The 16,440-nt window shown below is 54.4% G+C and overlaps 2 protein-coding genes across 3 annotated transcripts; both read right to left on the minus strand.

Moving 5' to 3' along the window:
- Nucleotides 1-805: 805 nt before the first annotated feature.
- Nucleotides 806-10,429, minus strand: CRTC2 (CREB regulated transcription coactivator 2). Its single transcript, XM_005910024.2, has 14 exons — nucleotides 10,148-10,429; nucleotides 7,302-7,403; nucleotides 7,096-7,212; nucleotides 6,446-6,507; nucleotides 5,768-5,836; nucleotides 5,494-5,597; nucleotides 5,351-5,380; nucleotides 5,110-5,174; nucleotides 4,959-5,008; nucleotides 4,601-4,845; nucleotides 3,835-4,241; nucleotides 2,294-2,563; nucleotides 1,605-1,791; nucleotides 806-1,461 (listed from the first exon to the last, which is right to left on the minus strand). Exons 1-14 carry the CDS (start codon nucleotides 10,298-10,300, stop codon nucleotides 1,241-1,243), a joined length of 2,082 nt encoding a protein of 693 aa, XP_005910086.1. The 5' UTR covers nucleotides 10,301-10,429; the 3' UTR covers nucleotides 806-1,240.
- Nucleotides 10,430-10,899: 470 nt separating this feature from the next.
- SLC39A1 (solute carrier family 39 member 1) lies at nucleotides 10,900-14,977 on the minus strand. Of its 2 annotated transcripts, none has more exons than XM_005910025.3 (4): nucleotides 14,878-14,977; nucleotides 13,951-14,169; nucleotides 13,656-13,786; nucleotides 10,900-12,552 (listed from the first exon to the last, which is right to left on the minus strand). In XM_005910025.3, the coding sequence occupies exons 2-4, from the start codon at nucleotides 14,135-14,137 to the stop codon at nucleotides 11,896-11,898; spliced, it is 975 nt and encodes a 324-aa protein (XP_005910087.1). In that variant the 5' UTR covers nucleotides 14,138-14,169; nucleotides 14,878-14,977; the 3' UTR covers nucleotides 10,900-11,895. The 2 variants fall into 2 exon arrangements, with proteins under 2 accessions (XP_005910087.1, XP_014338548.1); XM_014483062.2 differs by lacking the exon at nucleotides 14,878-14,977 and adding an exon at nucleotides 14,555-14,703.
- Between the last annotated feature and the right edge of the window lie 1,463 nt (nucleotides 14,978-16,440).

Below are 16,440 nucleotides of genomic sequence, written 5' to 3' on the forward strand. Positions count from 1 at the left end.
GGGCAGAAGCTCAGAGGACTAGCACCCCAAGCCAAAAAGAGGAAACCATCAAAACAGGTTAGCTAGCACTCAAGCCTCTGAATGAGTGAGTGGAGAAGAGTGGGAGGGTGAAGTGAGTTCACGCAGGGTGAGGGGCAGAAGGAGAATGAGAAGCCTTGGGTCGGAGGCTGGCTGGGTACATCGAACTTCCAGGTCCTCTAGGCTTACTATCTGGCCTTAGTAGTTTTTAAACCCTCTCTCCTTGGAAGCCTTAGCACTGAGGCCAGATACACCTCTGGAGAGGTGGGGTCATTCTACCAGAAATATCCAGAGCTGAGAGCTCAACCAGCAGTCACCTTCTCACCTCCTGACTCGCTGCCAGGGTCTCAAGTTTGAGGAAGAGCAGCAGCAGTCAAAGCCCCTGTCCCCTGACGCCCCAGCAAGGCCCTGGGCAGGTGAGAAGGCAGCTGTGCTGCCACGGGGTCTACACCCGGCCTGCAGCCCTATGTCCGGTGCTGAGTACAAATTCTGAGGCTTTGGGGGCCCCTCCACAAACCACAAGGTGTTGAGAAGATGCAAAATGCATAATAGGGGACTTCCCTGGTGTTCCAGTGGGTAAGACTCCATGCTCCCAATGCCCAGGCTTGATCCCTGATCAGGGAACTAGATCCCACATGCCCCGAATGCAATGAAGGTCCCGCATGCTGCAACTAAGACTTGGCACAGCAAATTAAAAAAAAAAAAGCATAGCAGGCGAAGACTTATGTCCCCAAGGACTCGCTTGATCCCCAGCTGTATCCCAAACAGGAGCCAACCACACCAAAGATTTAATAGGATTTTTTTATTAACATATAATATATTTAATAAAAAATAATATCCACTCTGGCTCTCTCCTCCACTGCAAGGGGAAGAGCGGTGAGGAGGGGCTGGCACTGCCCACCCCTAGGCATCCGGACAAGCCCTGCCTCCGGGGCTCCCCTCTACCCCCCACTTTCCAACAGGCTCTGACCTCCAGACAGACGGTTCAAAGTTACAAGTGCTTTAGGCCCTCCCTTGAGCTCCCCCAGGTGCCCCCACCTTGTGCAGAATTCAGGGGCCACCTGGAAAAAACCCCTTGCCTTTTCTCATTCTTGGGATCCTTTGTTCATGTCAGAAAGAGGATCTGGGGGCAGAGAGTGGCACCTCTACTGGCCAGGGGGAAGGGAGGAAAGGGACAGTGACAAGGGACAGGGCCGAGAAGAGGGATGGCGCTGAGGTGGCCTCACTGCAGCCGGTCACTGCGGAACGAGTCCTCCACAGCCGGATCAGGCAGCAGGGCGCAGGGGTCACTCAGCATGCTGAGCCCCTCCAGGCCCAGTGGCTCCATGCGCAGCTCCTCCTCCAGCCCCAGCCCCAGCCCCAGCCCAGCTGCCGACACCTCGAAGCCCGGCACTCCGGCCAGGGCCGCTGCAATCTCCTTGGAGAAGCCTGGGGAGGCGTCTCCTGTGTGGACGGAAGAGACGAGTGAGACCCCCCCACGCCTCATGAACTCTTCCAAGACCGCCCCCCTACCTGCCCAGTCTCCTGCTGAGCCACCCAATGTATCCCGCCCTCCTCCATCCTCAGTCACTGTCCACACCTCTCACCTGTGAGGATGACGTTAGGCCCTGAGCCGTGGCGGGAACAGTGGGTTACGTTCTGGTGGTTGAGGGCGTGAGGGTCCTGGGGGCCACTCACTGGTCCCTCACCCCCTAAGAAGCCAGGCCCTTCGGAAAAGCCAGGGGGATCCAGCGCCAGGCTGGTCGATGGGTTCTCCATGTTGAACTGCTCCAGCTATGGACACACAGACAAGCCTGGAGTAAGTGGGCTTCAGTTACTGCCTGGCTTTGCTGAGCACTGCTCACACCCCCACCTTGCCCAGTCATCTTCATTCACCTCTCTCTACCCCACCTCACCTCCCACACTGCGGAACAAAAGCAGAGATAGAGGGAAATGGCAACAAGCACAGTGACAGAAGAGAACGCAGGCCCAGAGGAGGTGAGGGCACCGTGCCTACTGGGACAGAGCACGCACGTGCCAGGAAGACGATGGGTCAGAGCAGCAATCACCAAAGAGCAAGCTGCGTGGAGGGGGCTGGGCCAGACGGGCAGGAGTGGGGGCAAATGCAGCGAGAGAGGAGCCCCAAGTTGATGGGATTGTATTACCCAGGTGGAAGAAAGAAGGCTCTCCCCCACCTAGATGCTCCAATTCAGAGTGCCCCCCTCAATACCACTCAGCTCTTTTGACCCACCTCCATCCCCTCCCCTGCTTCTGAGCTAGAGACCCAGGTACTCACGTTCCCCAGGCTGAAGTCACTCATCGACCGGTGGTAAGACTGTTGCCCGTGCCCACTGGGTCCGGGCGGGTACAGTGTCCCATACTGCAGCTGCCTGCCTGGGGGCTGGCCCCCTGAGGGCTGCACTGAGCAGGCCTGAGAGGGCAGCCCTGGCTGCTGCAGAGGCTTTGGGGTGGGTTGCTGGGTGGGCAGAACCAAACTTGGGGGGCTGTATGGGTATGGAGGCAGCCGCTGGTCGGTGGGCAGCTTACTGGTATCCAGGGCGACGCCCTGAAGAGAGGCAAGCAAAAAGGGAGAAGCTTACCCCTCAGTGTGCCCCTTCAGAGGAACTCTTTGTCAGGGCTTCCCACCCTCTTCAGCTGCAGCCATCCTCAACACAAAACCAAAAGCGTTCCATTGGGCATCGCTGGGGGGCAACTACTTTCAAAACAGCATCTCGGAATGCAAGCGACTGAATGAGGTTAACACAAGGACATTCTGAATCCACTCCAGGAGGCAACGAATCTTAAACTGGGGTACTCTACTATCAGTAATCAACTACTTGTGAGACACCTCACAAGCTACTGATCACACAACAATGACCTTGACAACTGTTCTAAAGCCCTGAAGAGGCCAGAGGACTGCGAGAGGAAGGAGGGTTGAAAGGAGCTGGTGATTAGGCTCCCTCCAAGTCCCGGGGGAGCAGAGCCCTTGCTGGCCTGGCCTTAGCCTTTCCTACAGAAAAGGGGGTCTGCGTCAAGATGGAACACAAAACACACATTCCAGGGAAGAACAACAAAGGAGGAAGGGAAACGAGAACGGAGGAGAGGGAAAGGAGAGCATCAGGGTGAAAGGAGAAGAGGAGCAGAGAGAACGGAAAGGGGGAGAGGGGAGGGAAGGAGGGAAGAGCTAAGGACATCAGCCTCGAGGGAAAAGCCCTAAACCAAGAATTTGGGGTTCTGGTCCCAACTCTTCCCTCACATGCTGTGTAAACTTGGGAAAGTCACTTTCCCTCTGGGCCCCAACGTCGTCTGTAAAATGAAGGGACTGGGATCCATCACTGGACAGTCTCTATGAAATCTAAGAAGGCAGGTGAGGAGATGGGAGAGGGAGTGGGGCAGGATGGAGGCAGGAGGAAAAAGACAAGAAAAGAGGACAGGAACCAAAAAGAGAGAGAAAAGGAAAGGACAAGCGGTCATCTGGTGAGTGTGCAGCTGGGCTGGGCACGGTGCCGAGCGCTTCCCGCATGTGATTGCCTCTGATTCTTACATTGCTGGCCTGAGGATGCTGAGGCTCACAGGAGTTAAATAAACATTGAAGGAGACTGCTGCTAAGAGGTGGGGCCAGGATTTGAAACTAGAAAGCTGAACCCCAGGGTTTGCATTCTTAAAGCCAAGAGGAAAGAAGATGGATCCAAGCCGGGCTTGTAGAGGATGGAGTGGATGGGGACGGATAACACCAGGAGTGAAGGAGAAGAGGTACTGGAAGAAAGCAGGGTGGGAGGGAGAGAACTCGGCAGAAGGAGGGGAAGACAGACATGTAGGGAAGGCAGCCACGCATACCTGAGTGATGGAAGACAAGGTGGGTGACATTGTTGGCGAAAACTGTTTGGGCAGTTGCTGTTGGGACCTTCTGGCGTCGGCTGGGCCCGCGGGCAAACTCAGGGGACTGAGGGGCACACGGCGGTGGCGGGGGGAGGCCCCAGGGGCAGAAGCTGGGTAAGGGGGGGCCCCCAGCACCGGAGAGGAAGCGGAAGAGGAGGAAGAGGAGGAGGAGAGGGCCGGGGCACTGAGCGAGGGGTGGCCCAGGGAGGTGGTGGGCAGTGCGTGGCGGGCCAAGGAGGAGGCAGGCAGTGAGGGGTGACTGTGGGAGCCCTGGAGCTGGGGCTGAGGACTGCTCAGGGAAGCCTGGAGGTTGGGATTGCTTAGGGAGGACTGAAAGGATGGGTGGCTGAGAGGTGAATGAAGTCCTGTAGGCACAGACAAAAAACCAGAAATGTCAACATTACTGATGGGAACTGGGCCCCTTCTGCTCGGAATGGGTAGCAGTGACCAGACTATGAAAGTGGCAACACGATGTCCTCCCTACTCTGTCCCTGACAGTCAGACTGGCATTGCACATTTGGGGCTGCTCTCCATCTTCTTTTGAGGAACAGCCACACTCACCAGCTCTCACTGGCAGACGACTGCAGTGAGGGAAACTGGGGGGGACAGACGAAGGGTGGGGTGTGGGCAGCCACAGGAAAATCCTAGGTGCTCGAGCTTCCCACCCCTTTGTCCCTCCAGCTAGACAGCACCCCAGGGACACACAGCCAGGACAGCCACTCACCTGGCGCATCATAGCCTGGGCCCAGGGCCAGGCCCCCGCTGATGCCCAGGTGGGTCATGGTGTGGGTCAAATTGGAGGTACTGCTGCCCCCACTCAGGCTGGGATAGGCTGTCTCCTCTGGGTCCAGGGGGGTGGGTAGCGGTGGGGGAAAGTGCAGGTTGGTGAGGTCAGGTAGGGAGCCTCCCGTGTTCATGGCAGGTGGGAGGACAGGCACAGTGGCAGGCTGGTCAGGAGACGGGAAGATGCTGGGAAAGAAGACAAGATGTAATGGGGCAGTGGTCAGCAAAGAGCAGAGCCCAGCAGCCCACAGTTCCCTTTACAGCCCTCCCCACCTCAGCTGACCTCATTGAGTACTTACTTAATTCCAGGGACTTCACAGGACCGAGGTCGGGAGGAGGACGAGGACAGCTGAGGAGAGAAGGAAGAAGGTGGCAGATGAGGACAGAGCTCAGTGGAGAACCCTGAAGACCTGCTCCATGGAAAGAAGAGGGACAGTGGGCCATGCCTACCTTCTTAGCATCCCATGGTTTCAACAAGTGCTTATCATCTAGCAAGTTCTCCTCAATAGCAGGGACTTGAAAGAGAAAGACTGGTGGTGAGAGGGTTGGAGAAGGCAGTAAGGCAGGGTAGGAATCAGATGCAGGCAGGAGGGAGATCCCTCCCTGGCTCTGAACAAAGCCCCCAGCACCAGCCCAGAAATTCTCTGGCATTCAGTACCCCCACATACTGAATGCGGTGAGGAACACATACCTTTGGAGTCCATCTCACCGTCCAGACAACCTGCAAAGGACGGAGTGGCTGTATGTGGTGGAGTTGGCTGTAGTGCCCACCTGCCTACCTGCTTCAGACAAAAGTTCCATGGATTGACCTCACCCTGGGACATGGCTGCTTACCTCCACGGCGGCTCGGCAGGACGCTGGGGGGTGCAGGGCTTGGATACGTGTCCTGAGGGCTGGGGTTCATCACGCTTGTGTGAAGGGCAGAGTCAGAGCTTGTCCTGTGAGGGGAACAGAGATGAGCTGGCACCCATGACAGTCTTCCTGCTCCTCATGCCCTGCTCAGTAGGGGAAAACACTAGCTGGGCTGGGACAGGGTTGGGTGAGGGAACAGGGCCCCAGAAACTACAGATAAGGAGAGATGTGGCCTAAAGAAGGCAAGGGCCATCACCTGTTAAGTGCAGATGGTAGTCGAAACAACTGTCCCTTCTCTGCAGGGAAACTGCCCCAGGGCATTGTCCTGGGATGGAAAAACAAAGTCATGAGGAGGAAGGCTCATAAGGACCAGAAGACAGGTATTGGGAGCAGGCGGGGAATGTGGGGCAGCCAAGAGGGCTGGGCACCCAGGCTCATGCCTCTTTCTTTCTGATCCTTCTGATACTTGTGATCCGTGAACCCTCTCCACAAACAACCTAAGATCTGGAAATCCTCAACTTCTATCTGTCAGGACAAGCTGAATAGGAATCTTAGAGCCTAGCATATGTGCTGGGTATGAATATTAGGGATAAGATGGACAGGGGAGGGGTTCCGAATCTGAGTGTACCCACTCTTGATAGAAGGCAGCCACTTTCACCTGCCACCCTGCCCGTCTCCCCTCCCCCTCACACACACACACCCCAGCTACCATTGGTCCTGCTCTGGCTGGACAGGGAGGCTTGGCCACCCGTGTCAACATGGCCAAGACTGGACTCTGACCCATTACTCCACCTACCCCCACCCCTCCCAGCCCTGCCATTGTGGGAGGAGGTATGGCTGAAAGCCTGGCCAAGCAGGCCCAGACTCAACTCCAGCTCCAGCCAGAGACAAGTCAGAGAGTGGGCAGGAGATCCTGCCTGCCCTGGACACTGACCTCCGCCAGCTGGACTCCGGGGGAGGAGATAAATAGGCAGGACTATAGGGAGAGCTGTCAATGTGAAGAGCACCAGTTAAGGGAAAAAGTGAGGAGGGGATGGGTGGAAGAGAGACCAGATAAGAGAAAAATAATGGAGGCAGCAGATGAGTTGTTTTAAGAAACAAACACCTTTTTTTTTCTCCTCCTCTACACGGGCAAAAATAAGGACAAAGAATGGAAGAGAAAAAAGGGAATCGGGCCTAATGGAGTCAGAAAAAATAGATGATTGTATAAGCAGCCTTTGGGGGAGACAGGTTGTTGTGACGGTCTCTAAGATTGAATGCCACAAACAGAAATGTGAGCAGGAGGGAAGCAAAACCCTTGTAGCATGAGTTGTCAGGGAGCCGTGCATCTAGCAGCAAAGAGCAAGCTGAAGTAAAGCAGGTCAGCACCAGCCAGAGATGGTGGGCACAACCACAGGAGGGACAGCTCCGTCACAGGAGCCAGCGCTGACAGAAGGGCCAAACGTCACTTTTCAAGGAGACTGGGAAAAGAAGCTTCTGCAAGATGGGACTGGACAGCACCTCAAGTCCCTTTTCCCACCATGAGCTCCCGAGGAACCCCACCCCACCACCCGCCAGACTGCGCAGCCCCTCGGTGAAGGATATGTGGCGGGCGTAGCGGCGAAGTGGGGACACCATTCTTCGGGGATCTCGCTGCACCCGTTCCACCAGCCCGTGATGTCGAGTGCTCCGAGATGAATCCAGAGGGGAGTGGAGGGGGCTCTGCCAAAAGAGACAGGCAAGTCAACAGAGGAAGCCCCCTGAGAGCCTGCTCTCCACCCCTGACACCCTGCAAGCCAGCGTCCACTCACCTGGAACTCGGCTAGGCCACAGCCAATCTGGTTCACATTGGGCAGAGAGCCACCATAGTGGGAGCTCCTTGTGTACGCCAGCCGAAGTTTTTGGGCCTGTAACTGAGACATGGAGGACAGATGGGAACGTCAGGGAGGGTCCTGAGCACTGTTCCTGTAGCCACGTTTGCCATCCCTGTCTCCAGGACACGTTACTATTGCTGATGCTTTCAAGAGACCTGCCAGAAGAAAAGCCACTGCTGGGGGAAAGACCCAGTGAGACCCAGTACAAACAATCTGCTCTAGCTCTTCTGCAGCTGCCCCCATCCATGCTATCACTCATGCCTGGCATCACCCTGCCAGGGAGAACCTAACACTCTACTCAGGGCCTGTCCCAGTTGGCATCAGTCTAAAGAGAGTTCCTGAGGGGCTGCCAGGAGCCCCCAGGCTAATCACCTGGGTTAATTCCTGGGGCAGAGTGACTATTAGGCAACTCTGCTTTCCCTTCCAGATGCGTACAGGACTAATTGGAAGACAAGGGAAGGGTCACAGGTGGATGCCGTAGAGCCATGACTGCCAGTCTCTTTCCTTCTTGCTCTGGACGGCAGGCACAGGCTTTTGGTCTCTGCCATTTGCCCAGCCTCAGGAAGGCTACACAGAGCCTCCGAAAATAGAACAACTAAATGATGGCTCTTCTACCCGGAAAAACAGAGCTGAGACCAGTAAGCATTCTTCTACCTAGTCCTAAAGCCCCTAAATTGGCAGGGGAGCCTGGAGAATGGGGGTGTGTGGTGGGGAGAAGCAGTAGTCTACTCCAGCCTGGCCTAGAGCTATCTCCTTGGCCTCATCCCCACTTTAGGGAGATGTGTCTGGCCCTGGAGTAAGACACCACACCCCTCAGCCTGGCATGGTTTTAGTCTTCCTAAAGATCTCATGTCCCTCTGTGAGAGGTGAGCATCTACTTCTGAGGCTCAGCCTCTGCCACCAGCCAAACAAGGAGACCCAAGGCAGCTGATCAGTGGTAACTTCTAGGAGCTTCCATGGCTTATGCTGTTGTGCACAGACCAACATCAGAATTGACTCTCTGTCCTAAGAGGTCAGTCCAGCGAGTTCAGTGGGACACTTTAAGACCACTACTCATATATATGATAACCCCAGGTTCTCAGCAGTACAGGTCCCACAGCCCATATCTGCCTGAGATGAGACCTCCCAGCTGGCCGGATAACAGGCTGAACTCCAGGTCTCTAATCTCTAGTTTTAGGTCTCCAGGCACAGACCATGCTTGCCCTAGGTTTTTTATGTGCAGAAGAGAAGTTACCCAACAGGGGTAAGGTGAGTTGAAGGGACAGACTGAAGCACCACAAAGAAAGAAGGCCCAGCTTTTGAGCTTTTGTGTGTACACACTAGCCCTAGATCCCACCGTTCCTCCGCTGGCGTCACAGTCCAGAGGGCATGGCCTCAAGCTGTCAGCTGGAGGTCAGCCTCTCGCCCACCTTCTTGTCTCTGCCCCACCTTGATCAAAAGCTCCTAAAGGAGAGCAGTCAACAGTTAGATCAGGAGTCTCGTAGCAGTTAGAGGGGATTATGTGCACACACACACAATTTACTTCCCCATCTAACTTTCTCTGACTCCCCAAAACTAGGACACATGGTCTCTAGAGACTCAAAAAAGTAAAAAAGCACAAAAAAGACCAACAGAGGTAAGGGAGACACACAGACAAATACAACCAGAGTCCCAGTCACAAACAGATTCAATCAAAGGCAGTCAGACCAGAAGAAAGAACTTTGAAATGTGGTACTCATGTTCAGCCATCCATCACGCTTTACATTCCTTCTAACTCCCAGCCAGGAGGGATCACTGCAATATCCTCACCTGCTGTTTGAGAATAATGTGTCCCTAAATTAGGACTGCATACCAGCTGGGCAAACTCCCACCCCACCTCTCCCTGACATCCAGCCCTGGGAAGCAAGACACCAAGATAGGGGGGTGCACGGAGGCTAGGTAGCTTCCGAAGCAATTCTGCCAGGATGCCTTCTTTCTGGAACTGCGTAGGAATGAATATTTCCTCCCCATAGAAGACCCTCCAAGCACCCTATAACTAACCCCCCAAACGTCCATCTTCCTAGAAAGTTCAGCAAAGCATCGGTTCCACATAACTGATAGCTTACTGGTTACTGATAGCTTACTGGTTACCTACCTCCTTTCGAGTTCCAAAGCCCTATCTCTCCTCCGAGGCGGCCAAGGCAAAATACCAAGCACCAGTCTGTGAGCAATGGACCTCACCTTCATTCACGTCAGGAAACCACAAAAAGTATTTGAAAAAGGAAGCAAAGGGACGCAGGAGGGGACTTCCTGCCCCACTGTACCCAGTTCAAACCACTCATGGGGCCCTTTCCCGGAGATACTAAGTGCCGAGAGTAGCACAACAAGGCAGAGGGACCAGATAAGAGGAGATCACCAATTCAGAGAAGCTAGACTAGGGCAAGCAGGCCATCCCCCCCGCCCCATAACCCAGTATGGAAGATGCTGAGTCCCTGAGAGAACTCAATCAGAGATGCGCAAGGACCACCCACATCCTAACTCCTCAGAGTTTCGGGGACCATCTCCTCTCTGTGTCCATTCCTGCCTCACTTATTCCGCGTTCCCAGTCGTTCCCAAACCCCCCAACCTCTCAGGAGTTTCTACCTCCTCCCGCAAAATCCGTCTTCCTGCCCTCGGACCCTCCACCCGCGCCTCCCAGACGGCGGCGCCCGCTGCCACTGCCGCGTTCCGCCTCTTTCGCTACGGCTCCCGCCCCCGCCCCGCCTCTCGGCTCCCCGCTCTGGGACAGCTCTACTCGGCTCCCGCTTCCCGGCGCGGCCCCTCACCCGGGTGGAGCCGATGTCCATCATCACCTCCTCGAAGGCCGCCGTCTCCTCGGCCTGACGCTGCTTCTGCAGCGCGATCTTCTCACTAAACTTACGCGGATTGGAAGCTGAGGCCGTGGCCGAACCGGGCCCATTCGCTCCCGACGTCGCCATCTTCCTCCCCCGTCCCTCCCCGCCACCCTCCCAATACAAGCCACGGCCTCCGCCGCGGGCCCCGGCCCGGCTCTTCCAGCCGTAGCCGCCGCCGCCGCCTCAGCGAGCACCGCGAACCCGGCCCCAGCCTAGCCCTGACCTGCTGCGCGCGGGGATCGCCGGGAATTGTAGTTTGTTTACGTGACTCTTTAACAGCCCCAGTCACGCAATACGAGAGAGGAAACGGACACCATTTCCCAGCAGCCCTGTTGACTCCGGGACCCGGGATTTTGCTCCTCCCTGTTGGTTCCTCCCTGCGTGAGGCAAACTGGGAAAAGTAGTTCTATATTGGTCCAGAGCCTACAAATGCGAAGGGCGAGGGTTCAAAGAGAGTAAAGGAAAAGGGGAGGAAAAGGAAGGGGTGGAGACAGGGAGGGAAGCAGGAAGAGACAAGAGGAAAAATTTGGTCATTTTCTGGGAAAGGGACTAGAGGGGCCTGAATGAAGACAGTAAGACCAGGCATATTAAAACAGCTCTAAACATCTGAAACTCAGACTCTCTCAGATTCCCCACGTGCCCACCCCTTTCCCAAGACAAATGAATCAGATACCGAACAGATGTATAGAAACTTGTTTTATTTGGGTAACATTTCCCAAAACAGGTCAGTTAGTAAAATAGATTTTACAGAATATGGCCCTATGCATAGCCCTCCCTCCCCCAAAAATAACCCTGGGGGTGAGCCTTCCCCTCCCCCCTTGGGATCCTCTGGTATAAAAAAAAGTTTTGGCAGCTCAGTGTTTATCATCTAGGCTTGGGGCACCATGTGCATGTTCAGTACTCCTAGGGTGCAGCACAGTAGTGGGGGATGGTAACCCTGCCAACATGCCCCCAACCCCAGCTCAGCAAACATTTCTACCACAGCTCACCATCTGGGACCAAAACAAGGAGCAAGCAGACCCCTTCCACTGATGTGCTGGCCAGGGCTCAGCACCTTCACTTGTGCTTTGAGAAAGAGGGAGGGGATTTATTTGGCACTTTAAAAATAGAGTAGTGAGCAGGACTGGAGAAGCCAGAGGAGGTACCAAAACTGGCAGGAAGAGGCCATTTGGCACTAGTCCCCTGGGAGAAGGGAAGAGGAAGATAGATATGAAAGTAGGAGCTAAGAAAAGTAGGAGGAGACCACTCCAAGTGAAAGAGGGCTGAAATGGGCTAGAACCAATAGGACTGCCAACTCAGCCTGTGCCTTCTCTATGCCTCAATTCCCCCACAGCAGTTGGGTGCTCACCTCCAGCCTTACAAGTAACCGCTTGTCCCTATGTGTAGTGTCTGACCCCTGATACTAGCACTCACTGTCTTCCCCAATCCTACTGTCTCTTGATCATATCTCTAGTGACTTGACCATCTTTTGTCCCTTGGGCCTGGGGGTCAGGCTCTTGTGTGCCCAATTTCCTCTCATTAGACAAACCGTCTCAAAGGCTCCAAGCCTATCTCCCAGAGAACTTTTTGGCCCTCAATACCTCCCTTCCCCACTCCTTGCTTTTCCCCACACACTGGGAGAGGGGGAGGGAGGTCAAGGGCACATGGTACCCAACCTTCCTTGCCTGTCTTGGAGCTTTCTAGATTTGGATAAAGAGCAGGCCAGTGAGCAGGGCAAAGCCTGCTAGAAGCAGAATGACCTTGAGGATTCTCTGCTCAGAAGTGGCCAACTCCTGGGGCAGGATTTCCAGGAAGGTGATGTAGAGAAAGGTGCCAGCCGCCATGCCCTCCAGCACAGACTGGGCAAGCTGGTGCAGTGGCCCAGCTGACTCTGCCAGAGCTGTACCCAGTCCAATGCCCAGGGGTGTCATGCATGAGAAGAGGATCCCACAGCCAGCCACCACCTGTGCTCGCAGGTGGCTCTGCAGCAGCCGCAGGGACAAGCTGACTGCCAGGATACCCTTATGGAGCAGCAAAGCCAGGCACAACTCCATGGCCCGAGCCTGGTCTCGCTGCAGCCCCACCGCCAGCCCTTCAAACACCGAATGCAGGGCCAAGGAGAAGACCAATACACAGGCACGCAGGGCTGAGGGAGCTGATGAGGCTCCGCCTGCCTGTGGGACCCCCAGTCCATCGTGCCAGTGCTGTGGCCCACCATTCACTGTACCCAGGAGAGCCCTCGTCTCCTCTCGAGGTGGTGGTCCTGACTGTTCCTTGTAAGCCAGCGTGATCTGCTCCATCACCAGGACCAGGAAGAAGCCCATGGCCAGGATGAACTCTTGGAGAGGGAACTGGAGCTGTGGGCAGAGGGGACAGCATGGAGTTCAGGAGACAAGCCAAGAAGGGAGAGGAAGAGTCAGATGCAGGGTTTAGTCCCAGTTACACAGACCTGGGGTCCCGCACAGACACAGAGCCACTCTCAGTTATGCAAAAATACAGAGTCACTTGGTGCCATACTGAGATGACACGTAGCCGGACAGATTATGGTGTCACTCCCAGTGTTACATGGAAGCCATGGTTTCTCAATTTTGGCAATGTTAACATTTGGGATCGGACAATTCTTTGTTGTAGAGGGCTGCCCTGCGCCCTGTTGGATCTTTAGCAGCATCCCTAGCCTATACTCATTAGATGCTAGGAGCAAGGCAAGCCTTCCTTCTCTGAGTTGGGACAACCAAAAATATTTCATTACTGAATGTTTCCTGGGGGGTAGGGGGCGGTGGATTGGAGAGGTGGCAAAATCACCCCCAGTTGAAAGTCACTGACGTTAGAAAAGCGTGACATGTAGGCCACGCACTGGCCCTCTTTCCCAAGTGCTCACACACTAAGCCATATACTGTCACAGGGACAATCAGGTTTACACAGTCACACAGACACAGGTCACTCAGTCACAGATATAAACGGTCACAGTCAGTGTTACTTCCTCAGTTCCTCCAACTGTCTCAGTTTTTCCAGTAAGACTGTTCTGTGCCTTGGACATGATCTTCCCCATATCCTTCTTCCAGGTCCCTAGAAACTGCCTCCTACCCATCCCAGGCCTGTAGGGAGCTCTATCTCCAACCCTTCCGGAAAGTGCTGAGAGGGTAAAGATGATTCTTGGAGTACTATTATCTTCCTGGAGGCTGGAACTAGAGACACCCACAAAGTAGATCATGCACCTGGCAATAAGGTTCCTCACACTGTCTCAAAGGGTACACAGAGGTCACATAAGGACTGAGGGCTTAAGAACCCACAGAGTTGTGCTGCTCTGTGACTAAAAATCACAGCTCATGGGGTCACAGGCCAAGAGTCCTCGCACAGTCATAGAGTGACGCACGAACAGATCCATAGAAACCACCTCTCCTGGAGGTATGTGATTGAATACCCACATACACAGGGTCACATGCAGATGACCAGGGCTCACCGTCACATGCAGGGCTGCCAGGGCCTCATCTATAGCACCCAGGTAGTCAGGCAGCAGGTCCAAGAGACATGTGGCCAGAAAGACACCGCCCGCAAAGCAGCTTACAAGGCTCAGGGCTTTTTGGCGGGAGGCTGGGCAGGAGTGAACACAGAGGAATGAGTAAATGAACCCCCTTTAGGCCCCACTACCCAATCAAAGCAATAGTCACTCTTGCTGTCCCCACTTAGGTCCACTTCCTTAACCCCAGGGCCTTCCCTAAGCCAAGCATCCATGGAACGGGAAAGGAGAGGCCTACCTGAGGCTTCAGGGTTAGCTCCCGGCCGCCGAAGCACACAGACGGGCACTAGACTGCAGATGAGAGTGAGCACCAGCAACAGCACCAGGGCCCCCAACTTCACCTCCAGTCCCATGGGCACTGGGGCCTCTGAGGCTGCTGCCTCGGGGCGCCACACCAGGAGCTCTGGCTCTCCCCAGGGCCCCATGGTGGCTGCGGTAGCTCCAATGACTCTCAGACCTAGGAAGACAGAGTGAGTGGGGAAGTGGTAACAGGGAAATATGGGATCAAAGAAAAGGGAAGGATGGCCCGCAGAATACAGCTCCCTCATCTCAGCCACTTTCGAACCTTCCCTATCCCAGTGTGACTCATCCACTGCTGACCTGAGGCTATTCCTCTTTCCCCTATTTTATCCCTTTCAAGTGACTTATTCAGGGACCTAGCAAGGGGGAAACTGAGGTATGGGACTGTGTGAATAGCTCATTACTCTTTCACATGAGGCGCCCAGAAAACTAGGGAGCTGGGCTCCTTTAAGCAAAGTAGATGCCAGCCGCCCCCTCCAGGAAGGAATGGATGAAGCGAAAGGGGTTCAAGAAGAGATGTCACGGATAGCTTCGTGGACCACCTGAACAGGGCGAGTTGGGCTGCTTTCCCGCTCCCATTTCCCCAGCGCCATCTCTCTGAAAGCAGAGAGCGACTGTTGCAAGCCACGGGCTGGGATGTCGGGACAGAAGACCAAAGAGGGGCCCTAGGAGCCCGGGGTCCCGGAACGGGCTGACCCAACAACTGAGGGCGGTGTCTGGAAGTCCGGGCTCTGGGAGGCGGGGTCTGAGGCCACCACAGTGCCGGGAAGCTGAAGAAGAATGCGAGAGCTGGGACTCCGGCTCGTAGGCTCGGGGAGGTCTGAGTGGCCGACCCCGATCCCGCTTTCTAGGAGTCAGCACTCACCTCTGGAGGGTCTCACTACAAGGCATCCGCTCGGTTCCGGCCTCGAGTCGGGAATTCCCGCCCCCTCCCCTTCGTTTCCCCCTCCCCTCGCGTCCACCGCGTACCGGGCCCCCAGTGACCAATGACAGCGCCTAGAGGGCGGGACCAGACTGGGAGTGACGTGAGCTAGGAGCAATCAGAGGTCGGCAGCCGGAGTCCGGCGGAGGCGTGGACGATCTGGGGGAGTGCGGAGCTGCGGGTGGGGGGCCGAGCAAGGGAAAGGAATTCTGAGAGCATCTAGATTTGAGAGCCTGGGTCTCTGTGATGGTCAGACCCGCGGACCTGACTGGTGTACAAAGGCTTCGATCCTTTGAAGATTCTAAAAGAGAAAGCTAGATGCTTCTCCGATGCTCCATAGCCCACCCCCGCGATCTCAAGTCTTCCACCTCCCACATCTCTGAGGATATCTGCCTGGTCTTGGGCCAAAGTCTTCTTATCTCTATCAGAAGATTCCAAGATCCCCTTCTGGGCACCAGGGCGCCAAAGGGAAAGCATTCCATTCCTAAGACTGACTTCCTTGGTTGATTTCACTTGCTAGCACCCACAAGGAAGAAAAAAAGACAAGAATTGAAAGGGGGGGCTAGCAAAGTGAGAGTATTTATTTTATTTATTTTTTTCCTGCAAAACTTTATTTTATTTCTTTTTTCTAATTTTATTTTATTTTTAAACTTTACATAATTGTGAGTATTTCTTTTATCACTGGTGGGAGCTGACTTGTGTGCAGCCTTCTGCCTGTTCAGGTGGGTTAAGTGGTGGGACCCCTCTCAGGGGTTGCTGAAACCCCACTTGGTGAGGAGCTTCTCTCCGCACACCCCAGCTTATCCTCACCATGCCTCAGGACAGCTGGCCAGGATTCTCTCCAATCTTACTTGGATGTCTCTATCTTCTCTCCCTCCAGCTGCATCAGCCTCTTTTCTGTTTTCTGTTCCTTGAATGAACCAAGTCATTCAAATCTTGGTTCAGCTACTTACAAAGTATAAATGAAAAACGTTGTTTGACATATGAGTAAACAAAGGATGTTGAAGCCATCAAGCCACTACAGCTGCATGGTGAGCCCAGAGGGAACTCAAAATGGAGAGGAATGGGCTGCCCGGCTGCCAAGCCCTTAGTCACTGCAGCCACCTCCATAAAGTAACCCCTGAGGGGACTCAAGATGGGAAAGAACAGGATAGTGGCCCCAGATAGCTAAGGTGCAAATCAAAGTAATGATTTCAATGAGCTCAAACTGTTAATGTCTTTCCATACACAGAGAAGCGCTAAATTCATAAACTTGAGATATCTGGTTTTCTTTAATTAATAGTAATCTTTTGATGTTCTGAATACCTGGTCTTTGTTGAAAAACTATGTATCCTGATTCCTCCCTTATCTTTTTGGAGTTGTCCCTCAGAGTTATCTGAGAGGCTGCCTCCCGGGCCTGAAGGCCTCAGAAAGACCACCAAATAAAACATAATTCTGAGCTTTTAGATAGAGCAATTTTTTTTAGTCAACAAGAGTAATCTTGAGAAAATCATTTAACTTCCCTCT

The sequence above is a fragment of the Bos mutus genome, chromosome 3 (genome assembly GCF_027580195.1).
Source record: "Bos mutus isolate GX-2022 chromosome 3, NWIPB_WYAK_1.1, whole genome shotgun sequence".
Lineage (NCBI taxonomy): Eukaryota > Metazoa > Chordata > Mammalia > Artiodactyla > Bovidae > Bos > Bos mutus.